This window comes from Neopsephotus bourkii, unplaced genomic scaffold (assembly GCF_033783945.1).
Source record: "Neopsephotus bourkii isolate Nb327-2 ecotype Australia unplaced genomic scaffold, CSIRO-AGI_Nbou_v1 NB_689, whole genome shotgun sequence".
Classification (NCBI taxonomy): domain Eukaryota; kingdom Metazoa; phylum Chordata; class Aves; order Psittaciformes; family Psittacidae; genus Neopsephotus; species Neopsephotus bourkii.
In genome coordinates this window covers 184,908-206,045 of record NW_026901188.1, presented here as the reverse complement: position 1 = coordinate 206,045, position 21,138 = coordinate 184,908, and the positions used below count along the sequence as shown (strand labels likewise).

General features: G+C 62.5%; 2 protein-coding genes across 6 annotated transcripts in view; both read right to left on the bottom strand.

Moving 5' to 3' along the window:
* Window positions 1–1,902: 1,902 nt before the first annotated feature.
* Window positions 1,903–15,888, bottom strand: SYT12 (synaptotagmin 12). Of its 2 annotated transcripts, XM_061353583.1 has the most exons (8): window positions 15,808–15,888; window positions 10,500–10,564; window positions 9,195–9,388; window positions 8,220–8,612; window positions 5,203–5,418; window positions 4,544–4,664; window positions 3,845–3,978; window positions 1,903–2,163 (listed from the first exon to the last, which is right to left on the bottom strand). In XM_061353583.1, the coding sequence occupies exons 2-8, from the start codon at window positions 10,534–10,536 to the stop codon at window positions 1,990–1,992; spliced, it is 1,269 nt and encodes a 422-aa protein (XP_061209567.1). In that variant the 5' UTR covers window positions 10,537–10,564; window positions 15,808–15,888; the 3' UTR covers window positions 1,903–1,989. The 2 variants fall into 2 exon arrangements, with proteins under 2 accessions (XP_061209567.1, XP_061209566.1); XM_061353582.1 differs by lacking the exons at window positions 10,500–10,564; window positions 15,808–15,888 and having other exon boundaries at window positions 9,195–9,531.
* Window positions 15,889–20,568: 4,680 nt separating this feature from the next.
* Window positions 20,569–21,138, bottom strand: part of PTDSS2 (phosphatidylserine synthase 2) — a 38,904-nt gene continuing 38,334 nt past the window's right edge. For all 4 annotated transcript variants that reach the window (XM_061353608.1, XM_061353607.1, XM_061353609.1 and 1 more), the window contains one exon: window positions 20,569–20,864. In XM_061353608.1, the coding sequence (XP_061209592.1) occupies window positions 20,720–20,864 (145 nt within the window). In that variant the 3' untranslated portion in view covers window positions 20,569–20,719. The remainder of the gene's footprint in view (window positions 20,865–21,138) is intronic.

The window sequence follows — 21,138 nt, the reverse complement described above, 5'->3', positions numbered from 1 at the left end:
GAGCCGGGCTGTTCCTCTCCCCTCAAACGGGAGCTGGGCTTGAAACTGGTGAGATTGGGATCTCCTGTGTCTGCCTTAGGTCCAGTTCTGGGCCCCTCAGTTCCAGAAGGACAGGGACCTGCTGGAGAGAGTCCAGCGCAGGGCAACTGAGATGATGAAGGGAGTGGAGCATCTCCCTTATGAGGAGAGACTGAGGGAGCTGGGTCTCTATAGTTTGGAGGAGACTGAGGGGTGACCTTATTAGTGTATATAAATATATAAAGGGGGAGTGTCCCGAGGATGGAGCCAGGCTCTTCCCAGTGGCAAACAATGATAGGACAAGGGGCAATGGGTACAAACTGGAACACAAGAGGTTCCACTTAAACTTCTTCTCAGTGAGGTGACAGAACACTGGACCAGGCTGCCCAGGGAGGTTGTGGGGTCTCCTTCTCTGGAGCCATTCAAAACCTGCCTGGACACGTTCCTGTGTAACCTTATCTGGGTGTTCCTGCTCTGCAGGGGGATTGGACTGGATGAGCTTCTGAGGTCCCTTCCAATCTCTAACATACTGGGATGTTCCGGGGCCAGGCTGTTCCTGTCTGCACGCAGACACGGGGTGAAGGGAGCGAGCTCTGGGATGAGCAAGTCCAGGTGGGATCCAGGACTGGAGCCACAAAAACACCTCCCAGTCGTGAGATTTGTGTTAAAAGCGCAGGGGTTCGGTGCTGGGAGCAGCCCTGAGGGTTGGAGTCCCTGGGAAAGGGGCAGGGGTGGGAAAAGCTGCCCCCAAATGATGGCTCATCCCCGAGAGGTCTCCTTCAACCCAGGAGGTTGAACCCCCCCAGCCAAGTCCAGCCCCAGGGCAGGGGCTCAGTGCTTGAGATGGAGGAAGGCCCCGCCTGCACTGATGGCCTTTGTCTGCTGTCATCTCTCCTCTCCATCCTCATTGGCAACGTTTTGGCACCAAAATCCCTCGGAAACAGCCCAGAAAAGCCACACTCCCCCCAGTGCAACCACAGCACCCACTGGAACCACACTGACCCAGTGCAACCACAGCACCCACTGGAACCACACTGACCCAGTGCAACCACAGCACCCATTGGAACCACACTGACCCAGTGCAACCACAGCACCCATTGGAACCACACTGACCCAGTGCAACCACAGCACCCATTGGAACCACACTGACCCAGTGCAACCACAGCACCCATTGGAACCACAGTGACCCAGTGCAACCACAGCACCCATTGGAACCACACTGACCCAGTGCAACCACAGCACCCATTGGAACCACACTGACCCAGTGCAACCACAGCACCCATTGGAACCACACTGACCCAGTGCAACCACAGCACCCATTGGAACCACACTGACCCAGTGCAACCACAGCACCCACTGGAACCACACTGACCCAGTGCAACCACAGCACCCACTGGAACCACACTGACCCAGTGCAACCACAGCACCCATTGGAACCACACTGACCCAGTGTAACCACAGCACCCATTGGAACCAAACTGACCCAGTGCAACCACAGCACCCATTGGAACCACAGTGACCCAGTGCAACCACAGCACCCATTGGAACCACAGTGACCCAGTGCAACCACAGCACCCATTGGAACCACACCATGCCAGCTCTTTATCTTCCCCCTCTCTCCATTGCCCCCATCCCACCAAACCCCCTCCCCAGAAGCCCACCCCATCCCCAGCAGCCCTCAGGGTCCATCTGAGGCCACCTCCGGTGCCCCGGGATGCTCTGGGAGCTGGTGCTGGGTTTGCTCCATGCGGATGCAGGCTCCGTTCCCAGCGAGTCCATCCTCAGCCCTTGGCACGGGCGAGCTCACCCCGGCGGGGGGGATGCAGCGGCTCCAGCCTCCAGTGCGTGCGGAGCGGATGCTCCGCTCCTCCCAGCGCTGCGCATCCCCTGCGCGGCTGCAGCCCCGCTGCCTCCGGGCCCCCCCCAGCCCTGTGCCGCTGTCCCGGGGCGCAGGGGCCCCCCCCTTCAGCCTTAGTTCCTGCGGAGCGGGTGCCACATGGACACGGGCCTCCGGAGCGTGGCCAGCATCTGGTTCCAGTGCGTGGTGCCCATGCCGCTGGCCGCGGGGCCGATGAGGACGTGGCCCGTGTTGTCGGCGCGGCCGTCCTCGCCGCACTCGGCCACCGTCACCCGCAGCGACAGCTCCTGGGGGGGACACAGCAGCCCCAGGGCTTCACCCTCGTTCGGTCACCCCAGACCCACACCCGAAGGTGCCCCCAGTGCTAACACATAGGCACAAACCCCCTGCACCCACCCCATAAACACCCCCCTATAGCTACACCCCAACATACACCCATCCCCTGCACCCACCCCATAAACACCCCCTATAGCTACACCCCAACATACACCCATCCCCTGCACCCACCCCATAAACACCCCCTATAGCTACACCCCAACATACACCCATCCCCTGCACCCACCCCATAAACACCCCCTATAGCTACACCCCAACATACACCCATCCCCTGCACCCACCCCATAAACACCCCCTATAGCTACACCCCAACATACACCCATCCCCTGCACCCACCCCATAAACACCCCCCTATAGCTACACCCCACCATACACCCATCCCCTGTACCCACCCCATAAACACCCCCCTATAGCTACACCCCACATCACCCATCCCCTGCACCCACCCCATAAACACCCCTATAGCTACACCCCAACATACACCCATCCCCTGTACCCACCCCATAAACACCCCCTATAGCTACACCCCACCATACACCCATCCCCTGACCCACCCCATAAACACCCCCCTATAGCTACACCCCAACATACACCCATCCCCTGACACCCACCCCATAAACACCCCCCTATAGCTACACCCCACCATACACCCATCCCCTGCACCCACCCCATAAACACCCCCCTATAGCTACACCCCAACATACACCCATCCCTGTACCCCACCCCATAAACACCCCCCTATAGCTACACCCCAACATACACCCATCCCCTGCACCCACCCCATAAACACCCCCTATAGCTACACCCCAACATACACCCATCCCCTGCACCCCCACCCCATAAACACCCCCTATAGCTACACCCCAACATACACCCATCCCCTGCACCCACCCCATAAACACCCCCTATAGCTACACCCCAACATACACCCATCCCCTGCACCCACCCCATAAACACCCCCCAATAGCTACACCCCAACATACACCCATCCCCTGCACCCACCCCATAAACACCCCCTATAGCTCACCCCAACATACACCCATCCCCTGCACCCACCCCATAAACACCCCCCTATAGCTACACCCCAACATACACCCATCCCCTGCACCCACCCCATAAACACCCCCCTATAGCTACACCCCAACATACACCCATCCCCTGCACCCCACCCCATAAACACCCCCCAATAGCTACACCCCAACATACACCCATCCCCTGCACCCACCCCATAAACACCCCCCTATAGCTACACCCCCCGCTCCCCCATCCCCTGTACCCCCACCCATTCATACCCACACCACACCTGACCACTACACACTCTTCTCCCCACACACATCCCCCTGTACCCCCCCATTCTGACACATCCCCCATAACCCCTATGTGCCCCCATCCACGCACACAACCTCATCCCATACATCTACACCTCCCTATACCCCAAACCCCATCCACCCCATGCAGCAGCCATATCCCACACCTCCCACCCCTATGCACACATCCCCCCTTTACCCCATGTGTGCACCCCCAAACCACACCTGCACGTACTCATCCCCCGGACCCCACACACCCCATGAGTCCCTCCCTAGCGGGGGGCTGTGGGGAGCAATGGGCCCCCAATGGGCGATGGGGACGGACCTGCAGCACGATGGCCGGCACGGAGAAGATCATGGCCTCGTTGAACACGGGGTTGGGGTCATCCCTCTTCACTGCCGTCTTCTTCTTGCTGATCTTCCTCCCGTCCTGCAGCAGGTACACCTTGACAAAGGGGTCTGCCATGGGGAGAGAAGGGAGCCAGCGGCACCGTGAGCTCGCCCCGTGCCATTGCAGACCTTCCTGGGGCCTGTCCTCCCCAGGAGCCCCTCCAACAAACCCCACTGTGCTGCAATGGTGCAATGCATGGGTTGGGCATCGGACACTGAAGCCCTGATGGCCTTGGGGCAGCCTGGCCCCAACGGTGGGGCCGTGTCCAGAACCCCACTAGAGAAGGGCTGGAGCGGTGCTGTTTGCTTCTCCTGGTCACTGGGGCCTTGCTCCCCTCTCCCAGCCCGACTGCACTCACAGAGGGACGGGCAGGTGGGGTCCCCCTGTTTCACCCCATTGTAGGGGTGCTGAGGCACTGGCACAGGGTGCCCCGAGAGCTGGCACATGCCCCATCCCTGCAAGCACCCAGGGGCACACTGGAGGGGTTGCTCCAGCTGAAGATGGGGCCAGACCGGATGAGCTTCAAAGGTCCCTTCAGCCCAAACCGCTCCATGGCTCTATGGGCACAGATGAGAGGCCCCCTCCAGCGCACCCAGCACCAAGGGACCCCGCACCGCCGGCACCGGCGCTCACCTGCGGTCACTTTGCCGTTGGTCCACACGAGGTTCTTGGCTTTCACCACCACCACGGTGAGGCGCTCAGCAGTGGGCAGGTAGCTCAGGGACAGCAGGATTTCCCCCACCGTGTCCACCGCCTGCAGACACAGCATCCCATGGACACAGCATCCCATGAGCATTGACCCCAGGGACACAGCATCCCATGAGCATTGACCCCAGGGACACAGCATCCCATGAGCATTGACCCCAGGGACACAGCATCCCATGAGCATTGACCCCAGGGACACAGCATCCCATCAGCATTGACCCCATGGACACAGCATCCCATCACCACTGACCCCAGGGACACAGCATCCCATCACCACTGACCCCATGGACACAGCATCCCATCACCACTGACCCCATGGACCCAGCATCCCATCACCACTGACCCCATGGACCCAGCATCCCATCACCACTGACCCCATGGACCCAGCATCCCATCACCACTGACCCCATGGACCCAGCATCCCATCACCACTGACCCCAGGGACCCAGCATCCCATCACCACTGACCCCATGGACCCAGCATCCCATCACCACTGACCCCATGGACACAGCATCCCCCCCCGGACCCAGCCCCGCAGGGAGTAGATCCCTGGCAGCCCCGCTGGGGGCAGGCCCAGCCCTGCTCACCCTGTCCGTGTCCTGCAGGTAGAGCCAGGCGCTGAAGGGCCGCGCCGCCAGGTCCAGGTCGCAGAGCTTGAGCTCGGCCCCGCCGGTGCTCACGCTGCGCTCGGCCCCGTCCATGCCGAAGGCGGTGAAGCGCAGGCTCTGCTCCTCCAGCGCCGCGGGCTCCAGCGGCACCGAGAACCGCTCCTCGAAGGCCACGGCGCCGGCGCCGCGCTGGATCTGTGCGGGGGCATTGGGGGCGCCTTCAGACAGCGCCGGGGAGGGGGCCCAGCCCAGGATCCCCCCTTTCTGCCACGGGAACAGCCAAGGGGTGCGTGGCTCTGGGTGACAGAATCAGGGGATCACAGAACGGTTCGGGGTGGAAAGGACCTGAGCACCGCCCAGTTCCAACCCCTGCCATGGGCCCGGACACCTCACACTAAACCATGGCACCCAAGGCTCTGTCCAACCTGGCCTTGAACACTGCCAGGGATGGAGCATTCACAACCTCCCTGGGCAGCCCATTCCAGTGCCTCAGCACCCTCACAGGAAAGAATTTCCTCCTTAGATCCAATCTAAACTTCCCCTGTTTCAGTTTGAACCCATTACCCCTTGTCCTGTCACTGCAGTCCCTAATGAAGAGTCCCTCCCCAGCATCCCTGCAGTGCATCCCCACCCAAGGGAGCTGGTCCCATCCTCCATGGGATGAGGGGGATTTTCCACCTGCCCACAGCAGCTCCCCGTGGCCACATCCTGCAGGGTGCTGGTCACTGCCTGCCCTCAAGCACTGCAGGGGGACAGCTCCAAGATCCTGTCCCTAGGGGCTGGGTTTCACCCCCTCCAGCTCTGTTTCACTCAGCAGCGAGGCCCCAGCCACAGACCAAGGCTTGTCCTAAAAGGGGGAGTCATGGAGCAGGGGACCAGCTCCCACCACATCCAGAGCCGGGGCTGCGGTGGGGAAGGGCTCAGCCCTGAACCCATGGGGCTCCAGCAGCCATCACCTCCTCCTGCAGAGCCAGGCTGGGAGAGCTGGGCTGGGGCAGCCTGGACACGAGGAGACCTGAGAGCAGCTCCAGGGCCTAAAGGGGATGCAGGGAACCTGGAGAGGGGCTTGGGACAAGGGCCTGTAGGGACAGGCCAAGGGGAATGGCTTGAACCTGCCTGAGGGGAGCTCTTAGGCAGAAGTTAGATGAGATCTTGGGCAGGGATTTGGAACTGGATGAGTTTAAGGTCCCTTCAACACAAACCAGGCTGGGGTTCCATGAAGAGCTGGTTCATCTCACCCTAAGGACTGCCTCGTGTCTGTGTGTCCCCTAGACCCGCTCCATCCCGGGATGAAGGACGTGAAGCAGTCCCTGAGGTGCCTCCATCCCCAGCTCCTAGCACAGGAGTCCCTGCGCTCCCATCGGGTACCACCAACCTCCATCATCCCAGGGGTTAAAGCGCCTCAATGGGAAGAGCAGCTTCACGCTCCCTGCTTGCAGCAGAGGCTGTGCTGTGGGCTCCCTGCTCAGAGGTACCACAGGAGCATCAGCTGCTATTAAATGACCACAGGCACTGCAAAGCATTAAGGGAAGGCACCAGATGTGTGTTTATGGGTGGCCTCGGGGCAGCAGAAGAGGGTAAATGGTGCTGGTGAATTATAAATAATGATGCTAAATAATGAATATCTCAGAGCACAAATAAAGAGCCTGATCCTTGGCTGGGGAGACGCTGTTATAGGGCGCTGTGAGCACTGCAGAGGCAGCGGGGCCATGCTGAGCTCAAAGGGAAATGCAGCTCCGGCTTTGGGGCATCTCAAAAGGGAGGTTTCACCCCACAGTGCCCCAGTCTGGCCCCTCCAGTGCAGCCGCATGGATCTTCAGCTGCCACATCCCATGTGGGCAGGGAAGTGCCATGGAGGGATGAGGAGGCTGTGTCAGGGTGACAGAGCACACGGCACACGTGCATGCGTGGACGTGGCACAGCACCATGTGTCCAATGCGCTGCCGCCCTCCATATCCCTCCCAAACTGCTCCTGCAGCATCCCCAGACCTGGAGCAGGGAAAGCCAAGGGGGAAAACTCGCCATAAGCCACAAAGGGACAGCAAAGGCATCATCCCAAGAGGAGCTCTGCCTCTGCCGGGTCTGTGATGCACAAACACAGCCGGGATCCCCCTGAACCATGGGATGTGGAACAGCCCTGAGCGGGGCTCCAGCACTGCCAGCCCCAGGGGCTCTTCCTAAGGGCCTGTAGGGCCAGGCCAAGGGGAATGGCTTGAACCTGCCCGAGGGGAGACTGAGCTGAGCTCTTAGGCAGAAGCTCTTCCCTGTGAGGGTGCTGAGGCGCTGGCACAGGGTGCCCAGAGAAGCTGTGGCTGCCCCATCCCTGGCAGTGCTCAAGGCCAGGTTGGACACAGGGGCTTGGAGCAAGCTGCTCCAGTGGAAGGGGTCCCTGCCCTGGCAGGGGTTGGGGCTGGAGGAGCTTTCAGGTCCCTTCCAACCCAAGCTGTTTTACAACTCCCAAGGCCCCATCACTGCCCAGGGGAGCTCAGCCAAGGGATGCTGAGCCCAGGCACCGTGTGCAATGGGGGCTCCGTGCAATGGGGGTTCCGTGCAATGGGGGCTCCGTGCAATGGGGGCTCTGTGCAATGGGGGCCCCGTGCAATGGGGGCTCCGTGCAATGGGGGTTCCGTGCAATGGGGGCTCCGCGCAATGGGGATTCCGTGCAATGGGGGCTCTGTGCAATGGGGGTTCAGTGCAATGGGGGCTCCGTGCAATGGGGATTCCGTGCAATGCGGGTTCCGTGCAATGGGGGCTCTGTGCAGTGGGGGTTCCGTGCAATGGGGGCTCTGTGCAGTGGGGGTTCCGTGCAATGGGGGTTCCGTGCAATGGGGGCTCCGTGCAATGGGGGCTCCGTGCAATGGGGATTCTGTGCAATGGGGGCTCTGTGCAGTGGGGGTTCCGTGCAATGGGGGTTCCGTGCAATGGGGGCTCCCTGCAATGGGGGCTCCCTGCAATGGGGGCTCCGTGCAATGGGGGTTCCCTGCAGCGGGGCTCACCCGGGAGATGCCGACGATCTGCTCGGCCGGGAGGAGGCTGATGCGCATGAAGCAGGACTCGAAGCGAGCGTCCTCCTTCTCCAGCAGGTCCTTGCCCTGCAGCAGCGTCACGTGCAGCGCGGCCGCCTTCGCGTCGTACTCCATGGACACCTCCACCTGCCCCACCGTGAAGTCCTGCCCGAAGTTGTTCCCGATGGACGAGATGGAGCTCAGCGAGTCAGCGGAGATGGATTTCCTCAGCGGGCCGTAGGCGGCCAGGCCCAGGTCCCTGCTCATCAGCTCCAGGCTCCCCAGCTCGTTGATGCTCTCCAAGGTGTCATCTGCCCTCAGGCTGCTCTTGCGGCTGGGTGATGTCTTCTCCAGCACCCTCTGTGCCCCCAGAGCCACCCCTCGCTGCAACAGGGACAGGGAATTAGAGGTGATGCCCCCTTTGCTGTGCTCTGCATCCTGCATCCTGCTCTGGGGCAGGAGCACTGGAGGGACCTGGAGCTGCTGGAGCAGCTCTGCTCTGGAGCCAGGCTGAGAGAGCTGGGCTGGGGCAGCCTGGACAAGAGAAGGCTCCTGAAGGGGAGACCTGAGAGCAGCTCCAGTGCCTAAAGGGGCTGCAGGGAGCCTGGAGAGGGGCTTGGGGCAAGGGCCTGTAGGGACAATGGTTGGAATTGGATGAGTTTTAGGGGCCCCCCCAACCCAACCTGCTCTGGGATCCCATGAAAACCAGGAACCTCAGCCCCATCCCTCCCCACGACGCCGGGGGACAGCGGGGATCCGCTGCCACCTCTCCGGTTCCTGACAGCCTCTGCCTGGCCCCAGGCTGCTGCTGCAGCGAACCCTGCAGCTCCCAAGCCCCGTGTCCCAGCTCCACGCCGTCCCCCCCGCACTCCCCAGCAGCACCGAGGATGTTGGGGGTGGCTCTGCCCCTGCAGCAGCTCCGTGGGCACCGCGGGAGGAGGCCAGGGACGGTTTCCACCCCTTTACCTTGTGCTTGGTGTCCGGGTGCGCAGCCCCGTACTTCTGCTCCAGGTACCGGTAGTCGTAGTTGGGGAAGGGGGAAGGTGCGGGGTAGGTCCCGGAGCGCCAGAGCTTCCAGAGGTTGAGCGCGGCCACCCCCAGCAGCACCACGGCGCCGGCCGCGTAGATCCCGATCTCCCAGCGCGGGGGGCTCGCGGTCACTGCGGGCGGGCGGGAGGCTCCGTGAGCCGGGGCAGGCTCCATCACCGGCGGCTTCCGCGCCTGGGGCTCAGCTCGGAGCCGGGAGCACGGGATCGGCCGAAGAGCGCGGCATAAACCGCACTGCCCCGCTTCGGCGGGCGGCAAACGGCGGCAGGGAGCAGGGCTGGGGGCCAAGGGCAGCCCCGTGCTCGCTCTGCTCGAGGGGCAGTGAAGCACCCGCGTTCTGTCCCCAGGGGAGGAGGGAGCCAGGGAATGGCTGCGCCAGCCCCGCGCACCGGGCCCTTTCCCGCACAGATGCGCACAGCGCACATCTGCACCCCCCCCCCCCCGGCCAGCGCAGGGAGACCCCGCTCCGCTGGGACCCGCGGGCTGCGGCTTCCAGGGAACCCCTGAAGGGAGCCCCAGCGGCGAGGAGCAGGGAACCCCCGGCGGCACCGGGGCTGGCGGCGGCAGCGCTGCTCGGCTGCGCTCCTGCTGCATTGCGCCAGCTCCCGCAGCCCGGGGCCGCGCTCACCCAGCCCAGCACAGAGGAGCGGGCCCCTCCCGCCGGGGTGCGCAGCGCCCGAGCCACGGAACCCCCGGAGCCGAGCGCAGGACCCGCGGCGCTTCCGCACCTGGGCAGGAGCCGGCGAACGCGCTCCCGGAGGGACCCGGCCCCGGCCCCAGACCCGGCCCCTGCCGGAGGGTCCCGAGCAGCCCGGAGGGGTCTCAGGGTTAAAGCCTCAACACAGGAGCTGGGTCCAGCTCCTCCGCCCCAACCCCTTGCGGTCTGCACCCGGCTCAGGACGCTGGGGAAGCAGCGATGCGGCTCCCCAGGGCACTCCCGCACACGGAGCATCCCGCGCTCCTCCCATAGGAAGGGGCAAAACCCGGGGCTAAAGAACCCTTTAACGGCTCCTGCTTCTGGATAACAGATCCCAGCTCAGCTGGAATCCCGCTTCCCACTTGTCCCTGCTCCCTGCTGGAAAGCCGAGGGGGGGTGGGGGGTGGGAGGGTTTTACCCTTGTATTAGGAAACCGACCCCCAGTGCGTGCACAGCGAAAGGCTCCTCCCGCAGGGAGCAGGATGGGAACCCTCGGGAGCAGCTCCGGGGCTGGCTCTGGTACTCACCGCTCAGGCGGTGGCTGCTGACGTGCCCCTGGTCCATGGCGAGCGCTCCCTCGGGCCGGGACAGCCTGAAACAGACGGGAAAACCGGTCAGGAGAAGGGGAAAGGGAGGAAGCTGCGGCCTTCGGGGGCTGCGCTCCAGAGCTGCTGCCCCTCCATCACCCCCTGCCCTGCTGCCCTTCCAGGCGCGGGGCAAACGTGCGCTGAAGCATCTCGGTCACTGACGGAGGAGGCGAGGAAGGGCCGGAAACCCCGACAGGAGCCTCACGATCTGCCCTGGGAGTGTTTAATGGGCAGCGCTTCCCATCGCTCCCTCTGAGATGTTTCTCCTCCAGGAGCGCTTTCAAACCGTTCCCTGCTCCCCATGCAGGGGATGCCGCTCGCCAGGCATCAGTTCCTGCAGCGGGAAGCTCCATTGCCTTCCTCCCTGAAGGGCTTTTCCCAGGTGAGCCCGACGTGAGCGCCATCCTAAACGAGAGGAAGCTGCTCCTGTGTAACCTTACCTAGGTGCTCCTGCTCCATAGGGGGGATTGGACTGGATGAGCTTTTGAGGTCCCTTCCAATCTCTAACATACTGGGATACTGTGCTCATTCCAGAGAGCCCGGTGCCACAGGGGATTTATCCAGGCCCTGTCCACTGTGCAAAGGGGGGCTGGGGTCCCCACAAACACCCAACAACTAAATCCAACAGGATCCCAGCCAGCATCCCCTGGTTTCCCAGCATCTGTGCCAGGAGGTCATGGACCATGGTCTGCTGATGCCATGATTCCACAGACCGTGATCCTGGATCCCCAAGCCCAGGGACCTCACTTGAACCCCAAATCCCCATCATCCCCCCAAGCCCCCTCCAGAGCTCTCACAGCCAGAAGCCCACCCCTCGCTCAGGATTGGCCTCCCGTGGACACTCACTGGTACCTGGGTCCCATCTCCCAGCTGAGCTCGGGTCCTCAAGGCACTGTGGGGGTGATGAACACCCCCCCAACCCATCCCAGGTTGGATTTTAACAGGGAAAGGTGGAAGCTGCAGTGTGCTATAGTGCAAAACATCAGCCACACTGCCCTGGTGCAGCTGGGGGCACCCTCTGGAAGGGCAGGGATAACAGCAGGAGAAGAGGGTCTCCTAAATGGAGTCCCATCACCCCCCAAACACCAGCAGGGCTGGAGATGCCCATTTCAGCCCCAGCCTCTGTCCTCAGCCCTAACCCCGTGTGCAATGGACAAACCCCCGGCAAGCTCTGGGCTGAGAACGTGCTGAACTCGTGTCATGCATGGACTGAGCTCGTTCAGCACCGGAGTCCCACACTGCCATCCCAGCAGTGCTACACTACCGAGATTGACCCCAAACAGCCTCGTGTATGCCCGGAGCCCCACACTGCCATCCCAGCAGCGCTACACTACAGAGATTGACCCCAAACAGCCTCTTGTATGCCCGGAGCCCCACACTGCCATCCCAGCAGCGCTACACTACCGAGATTCACCCCAAACAGCCTCCTGTATGCCCGGAGCCCCACACTGCCATCCCAGCAGCGCTACACTACAGAGATTGACCCCAAACAGCCTCCTGTATGCCCGGAGCCCCACACTGCCATCCCAGCAGCCTACACTACAGAGATTGACCCCAAACAGCCTCCTGTATGCCCGGAGCCCCACACTGCCATCCCAGCAGCGCTACACTACAGAGATTGACCCCAAACAGCCTCTTGTATGCCCGGAGCCCCACACTGCCATCCCAGCAGCCTACACTACAGAGATTGACCCCAAACAGCCTCCTGTATGCCCGGAGCCCCACACTGCCATCCCAGCAGCGCTACACTACAGAGATTGACCCCAAACAGCCTCTTGTATGCCCGGAGCCCCACACTGCCATCCCAGCAGCCTACACTACAGAGATTGACCCCAAACAGCCTCTTGTATGCCCGGAGCCCCACACTGCCATCCCAGCAGCCTACACTACAGAGATTGACCCCAAACAGCCTCCTGTATGCCCGGAGCCCCACACTGCCATCCCAGCAGCGCTACACTACAGAGATTGACCCCAAACAGCCTCTTGTATGCCCGGAGCCCCACACTGCCATCCCAGCAGCCTACACTACAGAGATTCACCCCAAACAGCCTCCTGTATGCCCGGAGCCCCACACTGCCATCCCAGCAGCGCTACACTACAGAGATTCACCCCAAACAGCCTCCTGTATGCCCGGAGCCCCACACTGCCATCCCAGCAGCCTACACTACAGAGATTGACCCCAAACAGCCTCCTGTATGCCCGGAGCCCCACACTGCCATCCCAGCAGCGCTACACTACAGAGATTCACCCCAAACAGCCTCCTGTATGCCCGGAGCCCCACACTGCCATCCCAGCAGCGCTACACTACAGAGATTGACCCCAAACAGCCTCCTGTATGCCCGGAGCCCCACACTGCCATCCCAGCAGCGCTACACTACAGAGATTGACCCCAAACAGCCTCCTGTATGCCCGGAGCCCCACACTGCCATCCCAGCAGCGCTACACTACAGAGATTGACCCCAAACAGCCTCTTGTATGCCCGGAGCCCCACACTGCCATCCCAGCAGCGCTACACTACAGAGATTGACCCCAAACAGCCTCCTGTATGCCCGGAGCCCCACACTGCCATCCCAGCAGCGCTACACTACAGAGATTGACCCCAAACAGCCTCCTGTATGCCCGGAGCCCCACACTGCCATCCCAGCAGCGCTACACTACAGAGATTGACCCCAAACAGCCTCTTGTATGCCCGGAGCCCCACACTGCCATCCCAGCAGCGCTACACTACAGAGATTGACCCCAAACAGCCTCCTGTATGCCCGGAGCCCCACACTGCCATCCCAGCAGCGCTACACTACAGAGATTGACCCCAAACAGCCTCCTGTATGCCCGGAGCCCCACACTGCCATCCCAGCAGCGCTACACTACAGAGATTGACCCCAAACAGCCTCCTGTATGCCCGGAGCCCCACACTGCCATCCCAGCAGCGCTACACTACAGAGATTCACCCCAAACAGCCTCTTGTATGCCCGGAGCCCCACACTGCCATCCCAGCAGCGCTACACTACAGAGATTCACCCCAAACAGCCTCCTGTATGCCCGGAGCCCCACACTGCCATCCCAGCAGCGCTACACTACAGAGGTTCACCCCAAACAGCCTCTTGTATGCCCGGAGCCCCACACTGCCATCCCAGCAGCGCTACACTACACAGATTGACCCCAAACAGCCTCCTGTATGCCCCGCACCCCCGCGTGCCCATGCAGGAGGCTCCAATCCTGGCCCTGCTTCCCGGGGAAATGAAAATACGGAAGTTTTCCAGGACCAACTTTCCCTGCAGGACAAACCCTCCCCTGGAAACCCCGCCATTTCCTCCCAGTTCCTTTTGGGAATGGGAAAGGATCTCCGAATGGGAAAGAATTCCCAGTTTCCCGTTGCTTTCAAAGCTTTTTCCCCCAAACACCCCTTCCTCAGGAGCTCCCCGCAGCCGCTCAGCGCGTTCCCGAGGCACCACCCGCAGGCGGGAGCTCAGGCACTGAACCCGCTGCTCCCGGCACCGGCGCTTCCGCGCCCCGAGGGAGGGGATTTACTGCGGTTTGTGCCAACTGAGGGATTCCCTGAGGGCGCTGCACCGGGATGGATGCTCTGTCCCTGCGAGTGCTGCACCGGGATGGATGCTCTGTCCCTGTGAGCACTGCACCGGGATGCTCCGTCCCTGCGAGCGCTGCACCGGGATGGATGCTCCGTCCCTGTGAGTACCGCACCGGGATGGATGCTCTGTCCCTGTGAGCGCTGCACCGGGATGGATGCTCTGTCCCTGTGAGCACTGCACCGGGATGGATGCTCCGTCCCTGTGAGTACCGCACCGGGATGGATGCTCCGTCCCTGTGAGCACTGCACCGGGATGGATGCTCCGTCCCTGTGAGCACTGCACCGGGATGGATGCTCTGTCCCTGTGAGTACTGCACCGGGATGGATGCTCTGTCCCTGTGAGCACTGCACCGGGATGGATGCTCTGTCCCTGTGAGCACTGCACCGGGATGGATGCTCTGTCCCTGTGAGCACTGCACCGGGATGGATGCTCCATCCCTGTGAGCACTGCACCGGGATGGATGCTCTGTCCCTGTGAGCACTGCACCGGGATGGATGCTCCGTCCCTGTGAGCACTGCACCGGGATGGATGCTCTGTCCCTGTGAGTACCGCACCGGGATGCTCCATCCCCGCGAGCGCTGCACCGGGATGGATGCTCCGTCCCTGTGAGTGCTGCACCGGGGTGCTCCATCCCTGTGAGCGCTGCACCGGGATGCTCCATCCCTGCGGGTGCTTCACCGGGATGCTCCATCCCCTGTGAGTACCGCACCGGGATGCTCCATCCCTGCGAGCGCTGCACCGGGTTGGATGCTCCATCCCTGCCAGCGCTGCACCGGGATGCTCCGTCCCTGCGAGTGCTGCACCGGGATGCTCCATCCCAGCCGCGCCGTTCAGACCCCTGCCTAGGAACCCAAACCCGAGGGGTTCGCGGCTCGGCAGAGCCTTCACCCGCAGCATCCCCCTGTCCTGCTGAGCTGCTGCAGAGCTGGGGGCCTTTTCCTGCTTGAGGGGACGATAAACGAGCTCCGGGGGTTGGGGGGGAGAAACGGCAACAGAACCGCGTGTTCCCCCCTGGGAAGGGGTGACCCCCCCCGCAGACATCGGGGGGGGGGGGGGGTGTCCCTGTGGCATCGGGACCATCCGAGGCCAAAACAGCTCATCCAGAACCCCGGCTGCTGGTCCCGGAGCTCCTGGACCACCACGGGTACAGCCCCACACAGAGAGCTCCGGAGCCTGCCGCAGCCCTGGAGCCTCACATCCCAAGTCCCAAAGCTCAGCGCTGATCCCCGCTTTCATCCTCTTCCTCCTCCCCCAGGCCCCCATGCCCGGGTTTGCTGGAGGCTGAGACCGGGCTGAACTCAGCTCAGGGGTGAGCTCGGCGCTCCAGCAGCATCCTCATGGGCTCCAGCAGCAGCATCCTCATGGGCTCCAGCAGCAGCATCCTCCCCTCCAGCCCCGCTGCTCGCGTCCCGGCTCCGAGCGCGGCTTTTCCACCCTCCCATCCCCATCCTGCCCGGCCTCCATCAGAGCAGCGGGGTCCAGGGAGCTGCTGCCGCGGTTGTCACCGGGAAAACGGACCCGCAGCCACAACTCGACCAAAGACGGAGATTTGGGCTCGGCCCCAAACTCGCTCCCCGCTGCCCTGGACCCGCTCCCGGTGCCCCGATCCCGCCCCATTCCCACCCCGGCCCCCGGATCCCTCCGCCGCTGAGCGTTACCTGAGCAAGTGGGGTCACCGCGGGCTGGAAAACGATCCTCGGGGCTCGGAGGAGAGCGGGGACCGGGACCGGGACCCCCCCGCACCTCCAGCATCCGCGGCCGCGGCACCGGGCCCGGTCCCGGCTCCTGGGGAGGGTGGGGGGGTGGTTCGGCGGTTCCTGTACGCGGAGACCCCTCTCCGCTGGGGCCGGGATGCGATGCAATAGGATGGGATGCTGCGGGTGATGCGGGATGCGCTGGGATGCGCTGGGGTGCGCTGGGATGCTGTGGGCGATGCGATGGGATGCTGCGGGTGATGGGCGATGCGGGATGCGATGGTTTGCGATGGGATGCGCTGGGATGCGATGGGATGCGCTGGGATGCGCTGGGATGCTGCGGGCGATGCGGGATGCGATGGTTTGCGATGGGATGCGCTGGGATGCAATGGGTTGCCCGGCTCGGCTCTGCCCCCCCGCGCCGGGGGCGGGGCGCAGCTCCCGCTCACCAGTGTAATGAGCAGGGCGGTCTCAGCGTCATCCCCCACCGGGACCGGCTCTGGGGGGGGCTGCAGGGGGGTTCAGGGGGCACCACGGTACCGCACCCCCCAGGGCTGAACCCCCCCTCGGCTCCAGCCACCCGCGGCCCCGCTCCTCGCTCCTTTGGGGGCAAAAAGGGGCATTTGGGGGGGGGGTCGGGTGCTGGGCCGGGTGAAGCGGGGACAGCTTCTGCCCTGACACCTCCTGCCCTGACACCTCCGGCTTGGGTTTGGGGCTCCCCAAGCCCTGCTCTGCCTTCATGCATCAGCATCCTGCGGCCCCAAGCCCGGCTCCTGCTGCACGGGGAGCCCCCGATCCGTCACCACCCCGGGTTCCCCCCGCAGCTCCTCCTTACCCCGTGCCCCCCAATCGCTGTTTCCTTCCCTCAGGACCCCAGGCGGCGCCAGTCGGGGTCGGGATCACCCCCAGCAGCCGAGCCCCGCTCCCTCCCCTCTCCCCCCGCAGCCGCCCGCGCTGGGCTTCCCGGGCAGGGACGGGACGGGACGGGAGCTGCAGCCGCCTCCAGCCCCCATCCCCGCTCCCTGCAGGGGCACTCGGGGCTCCCAGGGCAAGTTCTGGTCGCGATGAGCACCCCCGAGCTCCCCGCTCGGAGCACGGAGCCTCCCCCAGGCACCGGGAGCCCTTTGGCACCGGGGGACCGGGAGGGAGCCCCGCGCCCGCCGCGGTGCCTGCTCCGGGGCAGGGACTGAGCCCGCCCCTGCTGCCGCCCCCCAGCGCTGCCCTCTCCCAACCGCCCCAGGCCACGGGCGCAGGGGGCAAGGAGGGGTCCCAAGCAGGGAGAGGCTCGCTTGGCCTGGAGGAAACGGAGCAGCCCCCGCGGCCCGGGGCTCGGAGCGGCCCCAGGACCCCCAGCACCCACCCCTGCTCCCCAGCGCCAGCAGCAGGGCGAGAAGGGGCCGTTCATGCAGAAACCAGCCCAGGCTCTGAGGGCAGCAGGAGGAGGGGAGGCCCCCCCAGGGCTCGGGGCTCCAACCCAGCCCTGTCTGCGGGGGTGCGCAGGCCCCGGCTCCCTGCCCGCTCCCAAGCCCCATCCACAGCAGGGATCAGGCGCTGGGTCCCTGTGGGGCAGCCCCAGCCTCGCTGTGGGGTCACCTCCGGGCTCCCATCGCTTCAGCCTCATGCTCACATCCAACTGCTCACTGCAGCCCTGCAGGCAGGTACCCCCCGAGTGGTCTCTGGGGCAATTAAAGCTAATTGCTAACATATAATCAAGGCTAATTACTAACATACAATTCTAGCTAATTACTAACATACAATTAAAGGTAATTACAAACCTCAGATGCTCCAAAGCAGCTGCTTCCCCTGAGCTCTGCATCCGGGAGGACACATCCGCAGTCACTGAAGGCATGTGCACGGCCAGGGGGCACTGGCTGCGGAGCACCACTGCAGCAAGCAGGGACAGGTACAGGGGTGCAGGCAGATTCCCCCCCCCCAAGTTACCCAATGAGGGACAACCGTGAGCCAGCCCCTAAAATCCCGCCTTACACCCAGTGCTCCACACAAGTGGCCTTGAGGGACACCAAACCCAGGAACCTTGAAGCATCCCTGGGAGCTTGCTCCAAGCAGAAAGCACCTGCAAGAGTTCATTACCTCGAGCATCCATGGGGCCGATGCCAATGGGGCTGCTCTTCAGCTGGAACTCGGACCCTCAGGCCCAGCTACAGCAGGATGAGACCAGCAGAGCCGTTGCACCAACGAACACAGCAGCATCCAACCATCGCTTTATTAGAGGGGCAGGCACCCTCAGCAACCGGGGTGCACCCTCACCAATGGAGCAGATGCTGAGATGCAACCAACGGAGCCGGAGGTTGAGGGACCAGGGGGTCAAAGCCCCAGAACATCACCAGGAGCAGCGAGCACCCGCAGCGCCCATCCCTGAGCACAGGCACACCCCAACCACGGGTGCTCCTCACCGCAGGGGGCCTTCCGCAGGAGGAGGAACGGGGAGGGATCCCCCCAGCTCTGCCCGTTACCAGCGTGCAGAGATGGGCAGAGCAGGGCACATACAGGGACCTGAGCCCGCTCGGCTGAGGCTGCACAGCGCAATGCAGCCGGAGGAGGGACCGCAGCCAGGCACGGCCTGGAGCAAAGGGATGGAAGGAAACAGATCCCTGCCCCGCGCATCCCTGCCCCTTCCCAGCCCCATCAGCACCACCACACACAGTACATGGTGCTCGTCACTACCCCACAGCAGCACCCACGAGCAGCCGCTGCACAGCTACCCACACACACTGCACGGATCCAGGAAGGAGCCTGATGCTTCCTCCCGCCTTGGTCACCCTCAGCCCTGCCCCATCAGCTCTGCTGCACCCGCGGAGCTCTTCACAGTATCCCAGTATCCCAGTATGTTAGAGATTGGAAGGGACCTCAGAAGCTCATCCAGTCCAATCCCCCTGCAGAGCAGGAACACCCAGATAAGGTTACACAGGAACGTGTCCAGGCGGGTTTTGAATGGCTCCAGAGAAGGAGACTCCACAACCTCCCTGGGCAGCCTGGTCCAGTGTTCTGTCACCTCACTGAGAAGGAGTTTAAGTGGAACCTCTTGTGTTCCAGTTTGTACCCATTGCCCCTTGTCCTATCATTGTTTGCCACTGAGAAGAGCCTGGCTCCATCCTCGGGACACTCCCCCTTTATATATTTATATACACTAATAAGGTCACCCCTCAGTCTCCTCTTCTCCAAACTATAGAGACCCAGCTCCCTCAGTCTCTCCTCATAAGGGAGATGCTCCACTCCCTTCATCATCTCAGTTGCCCTGCGCTGGACTCTCTCCAGCAGGTCCCTGTCCTTGAACTGAGGGGCCCAGAACTGGACCCAATATTCCAGATGGGGTCTCACCAGGGCAGAGTAGAGGGGAAGGAGAACCTCTCTCGACCTACTGACCACCCCCCGCTGCAACCAAACCTCCCTCAGCTGAGCCTGCCCCAGTGCTGAGCTGTTCCCCATGGGTGGGAAGGGTCTGGGTCACTGTAACATGGGAGAAACCTGGATCTTGGCTGTCACTCACACACGAGCCCAAAGCACACCAGAGCTGTGGACGCAGCAGCTCTGCAGCTCTCCTGCCTCTCCAGGTGTGGGGCTGCAGTCCCAGCTCTGGTGGTGGTGCCCCTGTCATGTTCTCCCTGAAGAACATCCCTTGACAGCCACGTTAGATCATGGCATTGGTGATGCGGTTACATCAGTGCCTTGGACACGAGGCAAAGGTGCTGAGCAGAGGTGACAGAACTGATGCTAATGCAGCACTTCACATCCTGGAACAAGGACCCAAACCCCCCTGAAGCACAGGCCAGGTTTCCAGTGTGTTCTCCAGGTGCTGAGTCACAGCGGGCATGCTGCCTGGCCTGGCCTGGCCTGCAGACCTCTGCTGCTGCACGGGGGGACCACAGCGGGCTTGGATGTGCTCCTGTGTGACAGCAGGGAGGGCTCAGCCAGGGGCTGCTCGGTCTGGAGCTGGCTCAGGGGGAACGGGGCAGCTCTGGAGGGTGCAGAGCCCCAGGTGCCCCATCCAGCACGGACCAGGGAGGAAACCCTCTTGAGAACAAAGGAAAAGAGCCGAGAATAAGGCCAACAGCTACGAGTGATGGAGTAACCACTCCCCGGGTCTGCTTGTAATAAGTTACAGTCCATGTGCAGGAAAGGCAGGCTGCCCTTTACTTACCCCTCCCTCCCCTTTAAGAGACGACCCAGACTAAAAGATAAGTTAAACCAAAAGCACTGAGGAGAAGCCGTCTGCCTCCCCAGCGCTGGGATACAGCACAAACCTCCCGGAGCCTGGTCCAGGATGCTGGAAGTCAGTTCAGAGAAAGGCAATGGCCCCTGTGCTGCGGGGCTGTAACAGCAGCAGAGAGTGTGACACTGTGCAGGTCCTGCAGCCTGTGCCCGTGTCACTGCAGGCCGGCCGGACACTTGCCACAACCTCACTGCACAGCTCAAGGTAGTTTCAGCATTAAAAACCAGCTCGTTCCCCGTGCCTGGAATCTGCACACTCCAAGCAAGTGTTCCTAATGCCCAAGCATCCCCTGGAAATCTCATAGTTGGACTGGCTACGTCAGCTACGTTCCCTTCACACTGTTGGCAAGCCCTCGTCTCCAAACCTGCTCGGCAAGGAAGATGGAAAACGCGCCAGGATGAAGATCCCGTCTCGATGCAGTGATGCTGGTTCTCACTTCCCTCTACACAGGCTTTCCCCCTCTCTGACCAGGTGCACACGAGGGGAAAGGGTGGGTATGCATGCCCAAGCGACATCTCTTCCCCCAGAGGATTTCACACCTTGGAAAGCTAACAATGACAAGGACAAGTTAGGTAGGATAAGGTTGAAACTGTCCCCCAGGCCAGCTTGAGCACTACGGGTTCCTCTCAGCCCTCTGTCCATGGCTCAGAGCTTCCTCTCCCTCAGTTTGTTCCCATTTGGTTCCTCCAGCACTGCTGAGTGTCCATCACCATTGCTCAAGCATCTGTCCTTCTCATGTTTGTGCTCCTGCTTCTGTCTCCTGATCTCCTTGTACCGCAGGGTGATGTCACTGCAAAGAAACCAAACATGAACCAGGGATGTGAATAAACTCCTTCATACACAGCAAAGCCAAGAGGGCTGCCCTGGGTGCAAGCACCCTTGGATAATGTAACCTGCTTGAGTCTGTGGCCTGGAGACTTCCACAGGTGCTGATGGCATTGATGCATCACCTGCAGCGTGTGCTTGCTGCTGGGAGCCTGGCCACTGCCACTCTGCAGAGGGGAACATCACAGCGTGCTCCATAAGAGCAACCACTGGGGCACCCCCACAGCTCCTGAGGGGCT